At 41.3% G+C, this 19230-nt stretch overlaps 2 protein-coding genes across 7 annotated transcripts in view; one reads left to right on the plus strand and one right to left on the minus strand.

Annotated features, from left to right (window-relative positions):
• Positions 1-5470: 5470 nt before the first annotated feature.
• RPS6 (ribosomal protein S6) lies at positions 5471-14180 on the plus strand. Its single transcript, XM_026718377.2, has 6 exons — positions 5471-5520; positions 6664-6795; positions 7648-7858; positions 8219-8365; positions 12994-13151; positions 14033-14180. Exons 1-6 carry the CDS (start codon positions 5515-5517, stop codon positions 14126-14128), a joined length of 750 nt encoding a protein of 249 aa, XP_026574162.1. The 5' UTR covers positions 5471-5514; the 3' UTR covers positions 14129-14180.
• A 476-nt stretch (positions 14181-14656) lies between these two features.
• The window catches only part of DENND4C (DENN domain containing 4C), a 75402-nt gene continuing 70828 nt past the window's right edge, over positions 14657-19230 (minus strand). For all 6 annotated transcript variants that reach the window (XM_026718371.2, XM_026718374.2, XM_087926575.1 and 3 more), the window contains one exon: positions 14657-18779. In XM_026718371.2, coding sequence (XP_026574156.1) covers positions 18643-18779 — 137 coding nt within the window. In that variant the 3' untranslated portion in view covers positions 14657-18642. The remainder of the gene's footprint in view (positions 18780-19230) is intronic.

The raw sequence follows: 19230 nt of genomic DNA on the forward strand, positions 1-19230 counted from the left end.
ATTTACTGATGACATAGCATTAATCACCAAAACTGAACAAGAAACTACTAAAATAATTTCACTATTAGAGAGGAAATTTAAGATAAAACAGTTAGGAGAAATCAAACAATATCTTGGTTTAAAGATAGATAGAACTAGGGGAGGATACAAAATCTCACAGGCAGATAAAATTAACCAATTACTAAAAAGTTTTAAAATGGAACTTTGTAAGCTGGCTAAAACACCAGCGAGCCAGGAGTTTGCCACGGTCTCAGGGGTAAAGCATTTCCATGAGTATCTGTACGGCAGGCACTTCGACCTCATCACCCATCATAAACCCTTGTCGGACATCCTCGCTGGCGACAAGCCTACACCGAACATCCTGTCCCCTAGGATGTTGAAATAGACAGTATTCTTAGCAGCATACAGTTATACATTGACCCACCGGCCAGGAAAAGACATCACCCACGCTGACACCCTCAGCCGTTGCTCCCTTCCAGACACCACCGAAGACCCAGCACCATCCACAACAGTGCTACTGATAGAGAACATATGACCTGGAATTATGACGTCCTCAGAGATCGCGAGGTTCACTGCTCGCGACAAAACTATGGTGCAGATTTCGAATTGGGTGTGGAGGAGATGGCCGGAGGCAGCACAAGGAAGAATACAAACCATACCAAAATAGGCAAGCCCAGCTGTCAGTACTGAAGGGTTGCCTATTGTGGGGGGACTGGGTAGTTTTCCCCCCACATTAAGAAATAAAATGTTGGAAACACCTCACGGGGGCCATCCCGGAATAATCCGGATGAAAGCCCTAGCCAGGAGCTACGTTTGGTGGCCGGGGATGGACAAGGAGATAGAAAACCGTACATCTTGCCAAGAATCCAGGCCAGCACCCCCGGCCGTGAGACCCTGAAAACGGGGAAACATCCACCACACCTTGGGCCTGAATTCATGTCGATTTCACAGGACTCTGCCAGGGACAGACATTCCTGATAGTTGTTGATGCTTACACAAAGTGGTTGGAAGTAAACCTAATGCAATCCACCACATCAGAGGAGACAATAAGGGCACTCAGGTGCCTATTCGCCACTCATGGACTACCAGATGTCCTCATCTCAGATAATGGCCCATAGTTCATGTCAAAACCGTTCGAGGCCTTTCTAGCTGAACTGGGGATTTGGCACGTACTGTCAGCGCCAGCCCACCTGGCCACGAACAGTCAAGCAGAAATAATGGTCCAGGCCACTAAGGAAACACTACAGCATATGGGCCGGAGGGTCTGGCAGGAGAGGATCAACAAAATGCTCCTCGCGCAACACTTCACACCCCACACTGCAACACACCACAGCCTGGCAGAACTGTTACTGGGTCGGTGGCTGCGGACGGTCCTAGACCGGGTCCATCCCAACTACAGTACAGAAACACCCCCAGACTCCACGGGGAAATGCAGACAATTCACCACAGGTGACCCGGTCTACGCTCACAGTTACACTGGGAGACCAATGTGGGTGCCAGCAAGGGTCATCGAAACACAGGGCCACGGTCTTACAGGGTAGAGATGGAGGAAGGGAAGCTATGGGAGTGACACATCGATCAGCTACAGGGCCGGATCCCGAGCTCAGACAACCTGCCAATCACCTGACACATAACAACAGAACACCACAGGCCACACACCCCACCCCACTGGCACAAACCACCAAATAACAACAACAGTGACACTTATCTTGTGAAGAGGAAGTCCTGTGGAGCCCTTCTGAGGCCTCAGGCTCAACAGTCCCTGCCGCACCAGTAACAAGCTTCGAGACAGTTCCACTGGAGGGGACCAGAGCAGTGGCGGACTTGTCTGCTTGGGCCACTGCTCCAAGAACAAGTGAGGTGCGCAGGTCTAGTCGCATCTCTTGAAGCCCCGCCTACTTACGTGACTACGTACGGTAATCAGCAGCGGATTGGAGGAACACTAACTAGGAGGGGAGGGGTGTTGTATATGACCAAATATGGCCAAGGAATGGAGTCAGCTAATAGACTCCTCTCATTGGCCCGGCCGCTGGCAGGAAAAAGGAAGTCCCATCAGTGGCTAAAGCTTTGGACAGCGCCAGCTACAAAAGCCGGTGCCTGCCGTGGCTGAGCGGCTTTTTCTTAGATTAACTGAAATAAAGGTTGCTTACCAGCTCCCCGCGTCCTGCCTCTCCTTTACTACGTGGAACCCACTGAACAATAGCTGGCTGGAGAATTCTGGGAGTTGAAATCCACAAGTCTTAAAGTTGCCAATGTTGGAAGAATTATCCTTCTGGGTTCAGTTCCAAATGGGGAAAAAGACACTGGAAACATGGAGGCTGTTTGGAAAGGTGGTTTAATGGTGGACAGGACCACATGGCTTGGAGCTCCAAAGTGAAAATGATGATCACATGCTTCAAGATGTTGGGTGAAGGAAAAGAAGGGTGGGTCAAGATGCTGAGAGACCCTTATATACCGTCTGTTGGGCCCCACCTTAGTATTTCCTGTTGCTGTGCAAGAAATGTATCCCATTGGCTGTCAGACTCCCAGGGGTGGGGGGTCTTAACTAATTTTGTAGGCTTTGTCTGGATCACATGGCTTCACCTGAGTGTTGGCTGATACAATCTTCCCAGGCCAGGTGGTGAGATGCCTTTATTATGTACAATACTCTGGCCTAGGCCTTAATTGTCCATTAGCAAAGGTGGCTGGGGTGGGTGGGTGAGTTTCTGCCTCTTTGAGTTTCTACTTTACTCTTTTTAGGGGAAATATTCTGCCTTTTTAATATTCCCTAGGATATTTCAATTTTCTAGGAGAGAGGTGGGTGCTAACTTCCTATACCAAGTTTGGAGACCGCTGCAATAGACTGAGAAAATCATGGTTGGATGGAGTTAATGAACTCCCCAAGCAGAAAGAGGTGAGTTTAAAGAATAACAGATAACAGATAATCAGAGTTGGAAGGGACCTTGTAGGTCATCTAGTCCAACCCCACCACCCAAGCAGGAAATCCTACACTTTCTGACATTTCTGTATAAATAAAACATATATAATGTATAACATGTATAAATAAGACATTTCTGTATCATAAGCAGTGTATGTGGTAATGTATAGATGTGGTAAACACAGACCATTTGTGAATTTAAGGGTGCATAGAGTGGCAAAGTGAACGAGGTTTGTTTTTAAACCAATGTTTCCCAACCTTGCTAACTTTCTAATATATGCACTTCAACTACCAGAATTCTCAGTTACCTCCATACTGGCTGGGGATTTTCTAGGTGATTACAGGTAGTCGTGGACTGACAACAGTTCACTTAGTGATCATTCAAAGATACAGTGGCACTGAAAAAAGGGCTTATGACTATTTTTCACACTTATGACTGTTGCAGTATCCCCAGGGTCATGTGATTTACATTGGATGCTTGACAGCTGACTCACATTAATGATGGTTGCAATGTCTTGGGGTCACATGAACAAGCTTTTGCAACCTTCTGACAAGCAAAGTCGATGGGGAAACCACCGTGTTGCTCGTTTAACAACTGCAGTGATTCACGTAACAAATGTGGCAAGAAATGGGACTCACTTAACAAATGGACAAAACTCACTTAACGAATCTTTCACCAACATAAAGTTTGGACTCAACTATGGTCGTAAGTCAAGGACTACCTGTAATGTCACATATGAAGGATGTTGCCAATATTTTTTAAAAAAGAACTTGTTTTAAGCTGTATCTCTTTTACCTATGCCATCATTTTATTGGCCTTCTATTCTCTACTTTTCTTCTGTACTTTATATAACTTTCCTTAAAGTAATGCCATCTAACAGTCACCTACATGTTTGCAACCTAGTCTTGATATTCTTACCTTGGTCATTACTGTTCCTCATTTCATTCTGTTGCCCTACTATACAGTATTTTTTTTAAAGCTGAGAATGTATTTAGTTTTATTTTTAACAATGTATTTATTGCCCCAGTCTTTAGGGACTCCAGGAGGCTTACAGATATTTAAATATATCTATAATTTAATATATAATAATATACTGGATATTAATTCCACCTTTTTAGGTGCAATCTCTGCAGAGGTGGTATTCAGCAGGTTCTGACCAGTTCTGGAGAACTGGAAATTTTGAGTTGTTCAGAATACCACCTCTGACTGGCCCTGCCACCATCTATTCTCTGCCTCCCAAGTCCTAGCTGATCGCCTGGGTCTTCTTTTGTTGCCCTGAACAGGAGAATGGAGCTGGAAAGCAGGTTAGTGGGGTGGGGAGGGAATAGAGATTTTGCAATATCCTTCCCCTGCCACACCCACCAAGTCATGCCCACAGAACTGGTAGTAAAAAAAATTGGATCCCACCACTGAATCTCTGACATTAAATTCCATAATTTAAAACAAAGTATTTTCTATTGTCTCCTGTTTTTCATTTGTTCCAGCTGTTGCCATTCTCATTCAGATGATTGACATGAATCTGTTTAGATCAACTCCTCACTGTGTTGCTATTATCTGTTTTGTGAAACTATTTACTCATAATTTGCATTTGGTCAAGCCTGGCACTACTTTGTTTAAGAGGAAATAGCTATCCCACTTGTTGCTTGAAATATTATAAATAATAATATAAAGTTATAAAAGGGCCTGTTTGGTGCAGTGTTTAAGGCACTGGGCTAGAAACTGAGACCATGAATTCTGGTCCTGTCTTAGGCAAAAATCCAGCTGGGTGTCTCATTCTCTCAGCCTTGGGAAGGAAGCAATGGCAAACTAATTCTGAAAAATCTTGCCCACAAAGTTTCGCCAAGAAAACTACAGTATAGAGCAGGATGTCCAAGCATGGCAACTTTAAGCCTTGAAGTCCGCCAGCCTTAAAGTTGCCAAAGTTGGACATCCCTGGAGGCTTCTCCAAGCAGCCACCAGGAGTCAAGAATGATTCAAAGATGCAGACATGCAAAATAATAAAGATCTTATCTCTGTGACTTTCAGGAGTCTTGTAATAGAGCCAAAGATGGAAAACCTGAAACTGGACTGTTTAAAATCCTCCAAAAAGGATTTGAATATTTGAAATATTTATATGTTTAATCTGATTAGGATTCCTTTATTGAACGTTATACTCTCTTAATTTTATTTTTTTGTATGTGATGAAGAACTGATTTTCAATAGAGCTCTAAGCGATTTTTTTTTCATAAATGTTAAACCACAATCAACTTACCTGCTAACTAAGAAACTCTTGATCAGTCTCACAAAGATATGAAAATGAAAAAAAAAACCTCTCCTAAATATACTTATTGGGTTAAGAAAAAATTGGACGTCTAATTTAATTCTCTGATCTCACGATAGAAGAAAAAAAAAGTGCGATAAAAAGAAAAGTCTACGGAACCCGGAAGCAATAAACAATGATCATTCTTATTTTTCTAGCTCTGTCGTCAACGCGGGAGTCGAACGAGCCGCTCCACGGAGTCTCGCGAGATCTCTCGCAGCCTATGTGACTTCTGACTGAGCGGAAGTAGGGCCTTTTTCCCGTGGCTGACCTGGAGCTAGTGGCCGCCTCGGTGCCATGAAGGTAGGCGCGGAGCCTTGATTTTTCTCGTAGGGCTTCTCTCCGGGGCTCATAATCATGTTGGCGGATGGAAGGCAGCCAGCGGGGGAAGATGGGTCACAACGCGGGCATTGGAACGTCGCCATCGAGCGGGATTGACACGGATTGGGGAAGGCGGGTGGGCGAAGGCGAGAAGCAATGGGGTTTCAGGCTTCCTTTGCAGGCGCTCTTTCGCCCCAGCTTCGCTCCTTCTCCCTTGTTTCTGGTGGGATCTAGCAAGTTTTCCTTTGTTGTTACTGGTGGGATTTAATAAGTTTTCTGTGTTGTTTTTGATGGGATCTAGCGAGCTTTCCCTTGGTTCTGGTGGGATCTAGCGAGCTTTCCCTTGGTTCTGATGGGATCTAATGAGCTTTCCCTTGGTTCTGATGGGATCTAGCGAGCTTTCCCTTGGATCTGATGGGATCTAGCGAGCTTTCCCTTGGTTCTGGTGGGATCTAGCGAGCTTTCCCTTGGTTCTGGTGGGATCTAGCAAGTTTTCCTGTGTTGTTACTGGTGGGATTTAATAAGTTTCCTGTGTTGTTTCTGGTGGGATCTAGCGAGCTTTCCCTTGGTTCTGATGGGATCTAATGAGCTTTCCCTTGGTTCTGGTGGGATCTAGCGAGCTTTCCCTTGGTTCTGGTGGGATCTAGCGAGCTTTCCCTTGGTTCTGGTGGGATCTAGCGAGCTTTCCCTTGGTTCTGGTGGGATCTAATGAGCTTTCCGTTGGTTCTGGTGGGATCTAGCAAGCTTTCCCTTGGTTCTGGTGGGATCTAGCGAGCTTTCCCTTGGTTCTGGTGGGATCTAGCGAGCTTCCCTTGGTTCTGGTGGGATCTAGCGAGCTTTCCCTTGGTTCTGGTGGGATCTAATGAGCTTTCCCTTGTTCTGGTGGGATCTAGCAAGCTTTCCCTTGGTTCTGGTGGGATCTAAGAGCTTTCCCTTCCTTGGTTCTGGTGGGATCTAATGAGCTTCCCTTGGTTCTGGTGGGATCTAGCGAGCTTCCCCTTGGTTCTGGTGGGATCTAGCGAGCTTTCCCTCGGTTCTGGTGGGATTTAGCGAGCTTTCCCTTGGTTCTGGTGGGATCTAATAAGCTTTCCCTTTCTTTTCCCCGTTTTGTGCAATTATTTTTAGCTCAATATTTCATTCCCCGCCACCGGCTGTCAGAAGCTCATCGAGGTGGACGATGAGCGTAAGCTGCGCACGTTCTATGAGAAGCGGATGACTGCAGAGGTCTCTGCTGATGCTCTTGGGGAAGAGTGGAAGGTAAGGCGTTAGGTCTCTTTTTGGGTGGGGAGAGTCTTTGGCGGGGTTTCTTTCTGCAAATGGGCATCATCGAGGGAACCCTCTTGGTGTGCCCTGGTCCACAAATTATTGAATGGGTCGCAAGCATTGAGGTGATTGCATACAGAGATCTCTTTGTGCTTGCTTCTGAGTTGGCAAGTTTTGAGCTTAACTTAGAAGAAGATAGGTCAATAGAGTTCCCAAAAAAACACGTGTGAGTGGGATCTGGGAGATGTGATAGGACATCTGACTTCATAAATGCTAGGAAGTGTGGCTTTGGTGGGACTGTTGAGATGGCTTTCAGAAAGCAGAAAGCTTGGTCGGTCAACTAGCTCACTATTGATCAGTCCAGCACTTGGGGGTCTGAGCTATGTCGAGAAAATTTTGTGAGAAAAAGAGTATATTAAAAGCTAAGGTTCTTCCAGTTTGTTGAGCAGAAGTTTTAGATTGGCAAAAGCTTTTAAGAGGACGTTCTAGAATTTCCCCCCCCCAAAATTCTTCATCATTGCTATGGGAAAATGTTGGATGGAACACATTTTATAGTCTTTAAGGGCCTTCAAGGCTTGATTCACCAGGATCCTCCTCAATTATAAGATAAATTCCATTTACAGAAAAAAAATAAATCCTGCAAATAACTTACGTTTGGGGGTGGAAACGCCCCTTTTGTGCTGCTTATCTGAGTTAGGATCTTCAAGCTGCAAAGGAACAAGATTAATTCTCGCAGTAGTTAAAAGTGGGGCTATATTATTGCCCATCGGTATTTGAAGCTAATGTTAAAATGTAGTTATGATTTATAAAGTCCTTCCGAAAAGCTTAAATTGCTCCTTTTTGTAGGGCTATGTTGTCCGCATTAGTGGTGGCAATGACAAGCAAGGCTTCCCCATGAAACAAGGTGTCCTCACTCACAGCCGTGTCCGTCTGCTGCTTAGCAAGGGTCACTCCTGTTACCGTCCTAGGAGAACTGGAGAACGAAAACGCAAATCGGTTCGAGGATGCATTGTTGATGCCAACTTAAGCGTCTTGAACTTGGTCATTATAAAGAAAGGTGAATTGTTTGTCTGTTTTTCATTTGAAGGGTCAAACACGTGTTAGCGAGAATTTATCTCAGAAGAATAGAAAATGTTCCTAAGGACTTTCACTTTGGACAAAGATTGCCAACCTTGGTCCAGGACCATCCCCATGGCATATAGTGGGGCATTCACTAACGGAATAATAGGACTTTTGACAAGTTCATAAGAATAATAAAAGATTCTCGGGCTCCCTCTTACCTTTAAAAAAATAATAATGCTTGTTTTATATAAAGGATAACATGCAGAAGCTAGAGGAGGGTTTGTGGTGAGGGATGATTTTTAGCATAAGTTTGCTAAATTATATAGAAGTACCTATTGTTTGACAACTTTTCAAGGCGAGAAGGATATCCCTGGACTGACCGATAATACTGTGCCCCGTCGCCTTGGTCCCAAGAGAGCTAGCAGAATCCGAAAGCTATTTAATCTCTCCAAAGAAGATGACGTCCGTCAGTACGTTGTGAGGAGACCATTGGACAAAGAAGGTAAGAAAATGGAAGTTAATACTTTGGCTGTTTGTCAAGATTAAATTAAGTACTTCAAGTAGTGCTTTTCTGTTGCTCTGTTCTATTTTTTTTACAGAAATCAAAGGAATCTGAGGGTTTGAGAAAAGATATATGATAGCTAAATGAAAGTGTCAATTACTTAGTTTTCTTTTTACTTTGGACTACTTAAGCTTTGATACATTTTGGTATCAAATACCCTGGTTGATGTACACATGTAGGTATGTTTAGGTATATATATAAATTTATATTTGTTTGCATTTTTCAAAGGTGGCATGCAGTAGCTTTTTAAAGCAGAAAAACATTTAATTTGTAGAAGTTCCAATAGGTATACAAGGTTTTTGCACCTATTGCACTGCAGAAAGTTGTAACGTCATCTGATTAAATCAGGACAGTAAATTAGATATTTTTTTCTGGGATAAAGGCTACGCTAACACTGAAACTAAAATGTTTGAATAAAGCTTAATACACTGCTCAAAAAAATAAAGGGAACACAAAAATAAGACATCCAAGATCTGAATGAATGAAATATTCTTATTAAATACTTTGTTCATTCCATAGTTGAATGTGCTGACAACAAAATCACACAAAAATTATCAATGGAAATCAAATTTAGCAACCCGTGGAGGTCTGGATTTGGAGTTACACTCAAAATTAAAGTGGAAAAAAACACTACAGGCTGATCCAACTTTGATGTAATGTCCTTAAAACAAGTCAAAATGAGCCTCAGTAGTGTGTGTGGCCTCCAGGTGCCTGTATGACCTCCTTACAATGCCTGGGCATGCTCCTGATGGAACGGGCGGGCCAGTCCATAGCATCAATGCCTTCATCTTGCAGGAACTGCTGACACACTCCAGCCACATGAGATCTAGCATTGTTGTGCATTAGGAGGAACCCAGGGCCAACTGCACCAGCATATGGTCTCACAAGGGATCTGAGGATCTCATCTCGGTACCTAATGGCAGTCACGCTATCTCTGGCGAGTACATGGAGGGCTGTGCGGCCCCCTAAAGAAATGCCATCCCACACCATTACTGACCCACTTCCAAACCAGTCATGCGGGAGGATGTTGCAGGCAGCAGAACGTTCTCCACGGCATCTCCAGACCCTGTCACGTCTGTCACATGTGCTCAGTGTGAACCTGCTTTCATCTGTGAAGAGCACAGGGTGCCAGTGGTGAATTTGCCAATCTTGGCATTCTCTGGCAAATGCCAAACATCCTGCAGTGTTGGGCTGTAAGCACAACCCCCACCTGTGGACGATGGGCCCTCATACCACCCTCATGGAGTCTGTTTCTGACAGTTTGAGCAGCCACATGCACATTTGTGGCCCTCTGCAGGTCATTTTGCAGGGCTCTGGCAGTGCTCCTCCTGTCCCTCCTTGCACAAAAGCCGAGGTAGCGGTCCTGATGCTGGGTTGTTGCCCTCCTATGGCCTCCTCCAGGTCTCCTAATGTACTGGCCTGTCTCCTGGTAGCGCCTCCATGCTCTGGACACTACGCTGACAGACACAGCCAACCTTCTTGTCACAGCTCACATTGATGCGTCATCCTGGATGAGCTGCACTACCTGAGCCACTTGTGTGGGTTGTAGACTCCGTCTCATGCTACCACTAGAGTGAAAGCGCCGCCAGCATTCAAAAGTGACCAAACCATCAGCCAGAAAGCATAGGAACTGAGAAGTGGTCTGTGGTCACCCCCTGCAGAACCACTCCTTTATTGGGGATGTCTTGCTAACTGCCTATGCTTTCTACCTATTGTCTATTCCATTTGCACAACAGCAGGTGAAATGGATTGTCAGTCAGTGTTGCTACCCAAGTGGACAGTTTGATTTCACAGAAATGTGATTGACTTGGAGTTACATTGTGTTGTTTAAGTGTTCCCTTTATTTTTTTGAGCAGTGTATTTACTGTGATTTCTCTTTTATGATTTACAAATCATTCTACCTGAAATGTATGGTACATTAAATCCATGATCACACTGCATTATTAGTTAGTGATTTCTTGATCCAGAGGTTTTTTATCTGCACACCAATGCTTGAGATCAATTTCAATTATAAATATATTTGTTCCTGCTTACCTTTCAAACTAGGTTTGGTAGAGTAGTCCTTGACTTACAACCACAATTGAGTCCAAAATTTCTGTTGCTAAGTGAGACATTTGTTAAGTGGCTTTTGCCCCATTTTAAAACCTTTGTGGCCACACTTGCTAAATAAATCACAGTGATTATGTTAGGAACACAGTTGCTAAGTGAATCTGGCTTCTTCCCCATTGATTTTGTTTGTCAGAAGGTCACAAAGTGGGGATCCTGGGACACTGCAAGCATCATAAATACCAGTCAGTTGCTAAGCGGCTGAATATTGATCAGGTGACCGTGGTGAATGTTCGCTTTGAAGTTCCAAAGTGAAAAATGGTCATAAGTCACTTTGTTCAGTGCTGTTGTAACTTTGAACGCTCACTAACGAACTGTTGTAAGTCAAGGACTACCTGTATAAGGTGATTCTACATAGTAATTTTCACATGAAGAGCTGGTGCTCAAAGGTCCTGCCCAAGAATATGTAATTAAACATGATTTAGAGCAGGGGTCGCCAACCTTTTGAACCTCAGGGACCACCAAACTCATAATTAAATCCTGTGGATCAGAAACCCTGGGAAAATCCCAAAAAAAGTCTGCAGGAAAATTCCCCAACCTGTTTTCCTGTTTTCATTCTTTATTTGGGATCGCAGGATACTGTCTCCAGTTCCGTTCTCAATGAGGTGGGGGGGGGGGGTGGAGAGAGACTTTTGGCTTCATGCAAGGAAAGCAGCAGAAACAGCAGAAGTCTTTCTTTCTCTCCCCCAAACTCCACCAGAAATGAGACTTGTCCTGCCTCTTGGAGCAGAATGCCTTGCAGGGTCCTCATTTCTGGTGGAGTTTGGGGGCGAGAAAGAAAGACTTTTGCTGCTTTCTTTGTGTGCAGCCAAAAGCAGAAGAAAGAAGCGGAAAAAAGCAGCCCGGTGGCCAGGCCAGGCACATGGGGCAAGTGGGACAAGTTCCCCCCCCCGCCCTTTGCCCCCTCCGCTCATTACCTCATATTGTTCACAATGCAAGCGATGCAAGCCTTGTGTTCCCAGAGGCCACGTGGGTGGCGCAGCCTTGGGTTCCTGCGCAGCCTGGATTAATTTCTTTGTGGGGTGATTTGGGGGTGACATTTTTGGGGACCACTGATTTAGAGGCCTTAAACTTCTATCATCTACAGGTAGTCCTTGACTTACAGCAGTTCGTTTAGTGGCCATTCAAAGTTAAAATGGCACTGAAAAAAGTGACTTATGACCAGTTTTCACAGTTATGACATTTGAAGCTCCCCATGATCGTGTGATCAAAATTCAGATGCTTGGCAACTGGTTCATATTTACAACCGTTGCTATGTCCCAAAGTCATGGAATCCCCTTTTGCAGCTTTTGACTAGCAAAGTCAAATGGGAAAGACGGGAACACTTTAACAGTTTAAGTTAATAACTTATCAACTGCAGTGATTCACCTAACAGCTTAGATCATAAAATGGGGCAAAATTCACTTAACAAATGTCTCGGTTAACAATGGAAATTTTGGACTCAGTTGTCGTAAGTCAAGGACTACCTGAATATGTTTTTTTGAAGAGGAATCAGATTGAATTTTATGCCCCACCACAGTTTGCCAGGACAGGTTATATGTTGCCCAGTGGTGGGTTTCAAATTTTTTTTACCACTGGTTCTATGGGCGTGGTTTGATGGGCGTGTGTACTCGCAGAGGGTTTGATACTAACCTCCTGCAATCCTGCACTCTCCCTGTGTCTTCCAACAGCTGGCGCGCAGCAATCTGCTGTGCTGCATGAAGCAGCTGAGCTTTAAAAGCAGGAAATAGAGCCAGGCTGGCGGATGGGCCCAGCAGCTGATCATCAGAGCGAACTGGGTAAACTGGGCCAAACCGGTAGAATATCACCACTGATGTTGCTGTCAGGATTATGCATCTCAGAGTCGGCAAGCTGTCAGGATTCTGGCAGTTACTCCAATTAAATCATGAGTCTTGAGCCAAACACCCAAAAGTTCAAAAAGATGTATTCAGAGTTAACATGTCTGGCACTGCCTGGGTGTAGCCGACTCTTGTGTCACCTTTGACCCTGGGGTTTTCTCCCACCTCCTGGGTGTATCATAATTCATATTCTCCAATGTGACACATCCATAGCCAAGAGTCATCAATCATGCTCTCCAGTTAGAATTTTGCGCGGCAGAAACTTCAGTCACCTAGTTACTATGTTTGAAAAACTATTGATGGAATGCACTTTTGATTTCCAAGCTGCCGCACTGTTCTTTCAAGCCCCCTTCGTCTCCCTTTCTGTTGGCAACTCTAAAAAGACCACAGAAATATTTTATGAGTTGACAGTTGCCCGTATAATTTCCCTTTCGCATATTCTGTGGATTATGTGAAAGTATGCCTTTGTATCACATAGTAGCTGGGAAGACATGGCCTCAATGATCAGCCAATTTACCCTGTGTAATTATTTTACTTGTGTATTAACTGTTTTAAGCATAGACCATCAGTCTCAGATTTCCAAGAGCTGTTCAATTGTTGACATACCTGTCTTGCCCATCTTAGGTAAGAAGCCAAGGACCAAGGCACCCAAAATCCAACGTTTGGTGACCCCGAGAGTCCTGCAGCATAAGCGTAGACGCATTGCTCTAAAGAAACAACGAACTCAGAAGAATAAGGAAGAGGCTGCCGAGTATGCCAAGCTTCTGGCTAAGAGAATGAAGGTCTGCTTCCTATGTGCTTGGGGAAGGGGATTCTTTGGTGGGAAGGTTATGTGTTCCTTTTCATGTGATTCTTGAACGTAAAGCTATGTATCAGAGATAGATGCCTCCTCACTGCAGAATATTGGTTAAAGCTGAAACTGGGGGAAATGGTTGGCTCAGGGACTAATCACCCACACGTGTATAATAGGTGTAATTGAGTTTATACATAACATGAATATTTCTTACTCCATGAAGTGATTAGCATGGGGGGGCCAAGCCACCTGTTAACTTCAGTGAAGTACTGACATGTGAAAATGTGTCCCAACACATGGAGCAAATAAAATAAGTTAACGTCTTTGTTCTATCCTATCCCTAGCTATTTTAATCCACAGGTAATTGAAGCGCTCACTCAGCATCACTTGTATGATACGAAGAGCGAGCGGATGAGGGTGAACAGTAGATAGTGCTAGGAATATAAATATAGTACAGTTTTACTATACAGAATCAAGTCTGTTGCTTTCACCTAAAAATGGCTTACACTGCTTTAGGGAAATACTTTGGATATTGGGGAACAAGGGGATTTTTGAAAGTGTGTCATGTAATAGCAAAATTTATGCTAATTTATGGACAGGAAGATGAGGCTGGGGATATATGTTTTCTTAAGCATGTTGGTGATTTCACAAGGTGAATGTAGTAGACATTTCTGGCCACTGCCTTAAATGTTATTAAAATATACTTACATATTTGGAAACTGTCAGGATAGGTGTAGATAGGTGCTAGATAGATAGCATAGTAGATGCTATGGTGATAGAGAAGAAAATTCACACAATAAATTTACACCGTTTAAAAACTGAGATGCAGTTCCAGGCTAATGTGTAATATTCTTAATCCTCTTTTTCCAGGAGGCAAAAGAGAAGCGGCAAGAACAAATAGCTAAGAGGCGTAGACTTTCTTCTCTGAGAGCTTCTACATCTAAATCTGAATCAAGCCAGAAGTAAGCAATGAACTGTGCTAAAAACATTAAAATAAAGTTTTTATGATCAGAACAAACTTGATTCTGTCATCCTTTTTTGCGAATTCCTGTCAAATTACCACTTTAATGAACGAATGACTGTATTTCTGCTTGATGCAGAGGTTTCATTTTTGTATCATTCAGGGTTGTGACGATTTTGGCCTTTCCTTGCTCAGCAGTGGCCTCTCATTTATTTCATTCTTATAGCAATAGAATTTAGACTTATATGCCACTCCACAGTGCTTCATAGCACTCTCTTGAACAGTTTACAGTGTCAGCATATTTCCCTCAACAATCTGGAACCTCATTTTACTGAACTCAGAAGGATGAAAAGCTAAGTTAACGTTGAGCCGATTATGATAGAACTGTTGGCTGAGGGCAGAGTCAGCCTGCAATACTGTGTTCTAACCACTATGACACCATGGCATACGTATGGAACATACATTTAATTTTCCCTTTAAACCTCTGCTAAACAGTATCTCCTTCGCACACAAAAAACAGACATGAGAAGGTGTATCTGTATACTTTTTATTTTTTTTAATGATAATATTAACAAGTGGTTTCTCTAAATCACTGAGGGTTCCTATACAAAAGTAATTCAAAAAATTTACCACCTTTTTATCTACAGGAAAGTAGGTATTTGTTAGATTGAAGCAAGCATACAGCTGACATCGTATTTGTACAATTATAATTACTGCATTGGTAATAGAAAACTCTCCCATGTCAGTCTTTCCATATTGCAAATGCATAATGAAAAGTTCCTAAAGAAACTCATGCATTTCTCTTTGTTTCTAAATCCTCTCCCTTTTTATACTTCGATTATCTACAATGCAAGGTAATTTCCAGTTTCTCTAACGTTGCTTGGAAGATTAAAAACAAATGTATCCGTTAATGTTGACTTTAAAGGTGACTCGCAAGTTTTCCTCAAAACATTAAAAGCTTGGGGATGTTCAGTGCTTCATTTCTAAAGTATTAGAAGCTGTAAAACATGTTTTCTAAGATTGCTTCTATGAAGAGGTGATCAGGGTTCACATTTCTCTTTAGTCTTCTAAAACTATGGTCATCCAATGCATATTTTAGAAACAGCCCTTTTTAAATTATAAAGTTTAATTTGAAGCCAAATATAGTACAGTGTTTTAGATTATGCAGATTAGTTAATGAGCATAAACCTGTCTTAAATGTTTTTTATAGCAAACCTATTTTATAAAATAAATTGAAAATGGGAAACAGCTTCACTGGTAATTGCTCTGTTAATTTTTTTTTTTTTTACAAAACTACTCAATAGAGGTCTTAATTTATCTGACAGTGGATATTTCAGTCTGATGTGCAGTAATAACATCAACAGTAGCAAGTTGTGTGCAATTTTATATTCCCATATTTTTCCCTCTTACAATTAAATAGCTCTGAATTATGTGGATTTTTACATGGTATTTCAGAGCAGATACCCTCCACATAATCTCATTTAACTCAAATCTTGTTTTATAGCATAAATACATAAGGTTGCCCTGAGGGATATTTTTCTACCCCTCCCCAAAACAGGGATTTCCAAATATGTATAAAAATTAGCTGTACAAATATAATTGGCATTTTATAACTGAATACTCTCCTTTTATTGTTCACCAACTATTGAAATGTGAACCTTTGAATCAGTAAAGAACTATAAAACACTTAAATTAAGTCCCGATTTCACTTAACATATTAAATATTATCTACATCAAAGGATATGAGATCCCATAATTTGCATAATCACTAACTCCTCCTTTGTGGCTTCTAATATACATGCAGTAAGGGCAAAATTGGCTATTCCTCTATAGATAGTAAGAGGGATCTGTGTCTGTACTTGATTCAAGAGCAAATTTGGAAATAGCTTGTGATTAGCAAAAGCTCAATTGCAATTGGATCTCCACCTTTCGATCAACATTGAAACACTGAATATTGTTTTGAACTATGCATATTTCAGTTAAATAAGATTGAAGGTGATTCAAATTCAAAAGGCACACGAGCTTTGATATGGAACCTGTGTAGGATTAAATCCAGTCATTGATCTAAATTTAGTTTGTTAACTACAATTTATTGGGCAGTTGGCTAGGCAACCTTGGTAAGTGCAAGATTGTTGAATGCTTGACAGAAATTGAAGAAAGATTTTAGTCAGCAATGGCATTGTTTAGAGATGCTGGAAAATTTCATTCAAGAATGGAACTCCCTCATGGACATACATGTTCACTATCCTGAGATGTAACCTGCTACCCTGTTGGGATGTTCAGCATGCTGGAAACGGGAGCATGAGAGTTGTCATGAAATGACTCATGGAACATAAGATCTAAAACAAGGTAAGATGACAGACCTGCTTCTCCCCTGGCTTTTCTCTGTGTGTATTGGGGGAAAAATACTTTAAAAAAAATCTAGGCTGCCTATATTTGCTTTCTAAAGATGTTCTGGAATTTTTGCAGGATTCAGAGCATGTTTTGCAAATAAGAATGGTACTGTACTTGAGGGTGGCATATTCCTTCGTGCCAGTATCACATTTATTTTTTTAAAAAATTAAAATAACAGTGAATATGGCGATACAAGTCTATCCCACACTGGTGCTCCAAATGTCAAAATATTTGTACTTCTGGATCAACAGTCAAAGTGTCTTACTGTGTACAAGGCTAATGGCAGTTCATAAGCTAGTTTTGAATTTTGACATTATAGAGGGATCAAAAAGATTGCCATTAAACATGCAGTGATTTAGGACAGCCCACATTGCTTCTGATGAAAAATAAACTATAAACTATGTTAGTTTATAAATGAAACAAAAAAACGGTAGTGGTAAATAGCTTGCTTTTTTAAAAAAAATCTAGAGCATTATTTCTGTCCTTATGTTAAGATATAATTGCTATAATGTAAATATGACTATATAGAATTGTGTTTCACAAGAGGTTTATTAACATAAAATCATGCGTAGATGAAAAACCCATTGTATTTGCTGATGGACATAAGTGATTCAAAAATTAAAATAGGTAATTGTACAGAAAGTGTTAACACCCTAATCCCCCAACACTTCCTTGAAAGGGCGAGACCAGAAAGTAATACAATGGAAACTGTTTTAAACAGTAACTTTTAAAAACATGGAAATTGTTTTAAAAACAAATTTCCAAGAACTTTGAAATGTGGCTTAGAGTAAATAATTTTTTTTAAAAATGCTATCATACCAGATTGTTCCAAAAAGTGCAAAATGTTGTATTCTGTGTAATGTTGTGATAATTTCACTTTGACTAAGATTTGCAATGGTTTATCTCCAGCAGTACTACTAAAGAATGATTAATTATATGGGCAAAAGACAGCCTTGAAAAGTCATGATCAAGAATGCATTTTGTATCTAAATCTTAATCCATTTTTAAAATCCATAATTGTTCAAAATCATTGAACCGTCCCTAAATCTTTATTACAATACTGCTTTAAATGAATATCTGATATTGGAGATAAACCCAGGAATTGTGAAGAAAACTGAGGTGTGAATATAATAAGCAGGGAAATAAAATACTTTAACATTAAAAATTAGTATTTTCATTTTAAGTAAATTCATCTTCAAGTGTATGAGTATAAATACATTTAGCACAGAAGTATTTACCTCAGCCAGTGCAAAAAAGATACATATCCCACAGGTTAGAAAAAATAAGCAGGGATGGAACATTAGTGCACTGAAATTTTATGTATATGTGTGTGTGTGTGTGTGTGTGTGTAAGTACACACACACATATATATGTTTGTGGGTCTGTGTATATAGATATACACAGACCTGCACATGCAGTTTTCTATGAATGCTAAAAATATGAATATTCCATGCCCCTTTATGTACCTTTGTTCATCTACTCTCAGTTTTCCTTTATAAAAAAAATCTTAGAGCCACTCCGGGTAGACACCCATCATTGCTTCAGAAAACATATGTACACTTTAAAAAGTTACTATGAGAAGAAGAAACAACAAGCTTTGCTTTACACAGCCAGGATAAAGGTTATAATTTTTCTATGAATTGGGATAGTGATGGCTTTTAAGAGGCCCCTTTGCTAAAGCTACAGCCCATTCTTTTGAACCAAGGGAAATAAATGCATTTCATAATGAAAATGTACATTAAATATGCACATACAAATGTAGTAGAATTTCCTCCATACATAAATCAATGTACTCGGGAAATAGAAGGCTAACTTGAGCTAGAAGGAACACTGAAGTCTTACAAGAAAGCAAGCAAATTAAAGTCCCTTTGTTATCATTCTTCACCTTCTAGATGGAAGGGAAGGATTAAATAGAGCATGGTTGAAAGTTAACTGTAAATTGGATTATTTTGAGTTAGCGTATTTAATTCATGACCTGGTATAAATATCAAGTGTCACAGAACAATGTTGGCTAAGTGGATTGCACACAGCAGTTGTTTTAACTAGAATTCTGGAGCTTGAAGCAAAATTTATACATTCCCAGTTATCTCTCCTTTTTTTCTTGATAAGTCTTCCATGGTGGAATCTATATGAGAGGTGCCCCAAAGCATTTTCTGCACCACTCTACATTGTCACTGGGTGGAGAATCAATCTTTTGCATTTTTTTGAGTACTTCTACCGGAAGGCTTTTATATGCAGTTCTGTATTCATTGTCAAAGGCCTCTGCAAAGAGGAAGACAATTTAAGAGTCAAGAAGCACAGAAATTATACTGCATGAATTGATTTCTCACCCTTTTATTCCCCCGTAATTCAAAACACGAACATATTTTATGAGATAAGATACATCTCTTCATTCTTGATTTGCTTGTCCAAGACCCCTGTGGTGGCTAAAAGTGGTGGATTAAATATGAGAGGTCATGGTTTAAGTCTATCTTCTTCGGAAACTCACTGGCTGATTTCAGCAGCCAAACACAGGCCAACCTACTTTGTTGGGAAAAATTAACACTGACTCCTGTGGGGAACATGGCTATAAATTAAATAAAAATGAAAGTTACAATAACCCCCATAACCCAGCCAGTTTTGTTTGTAATGCTATACATTTCTAATATTGGTTTGATTTTTTTAAAGCAAGAATATAAACTGACAGTTAGTACTCCCCTGTCTTCCAGGACAA

Source organism: Pseudonaja textilis, chromosome 2 (genome assembly GCF_049901715.1).
Source record: "Pseudonaja textilis isolate UNSWEBS1 chromosome 2, rPseTex1.2, whole genome shotgun sequence".
NCBI classification, from domain to species: domain Eukaryota; kingdom Metazoa; phylum Chordata; class Lepidosauria; order Squamata; family Elapidae; genus Pseudonaja; species Pseudonaja textilis.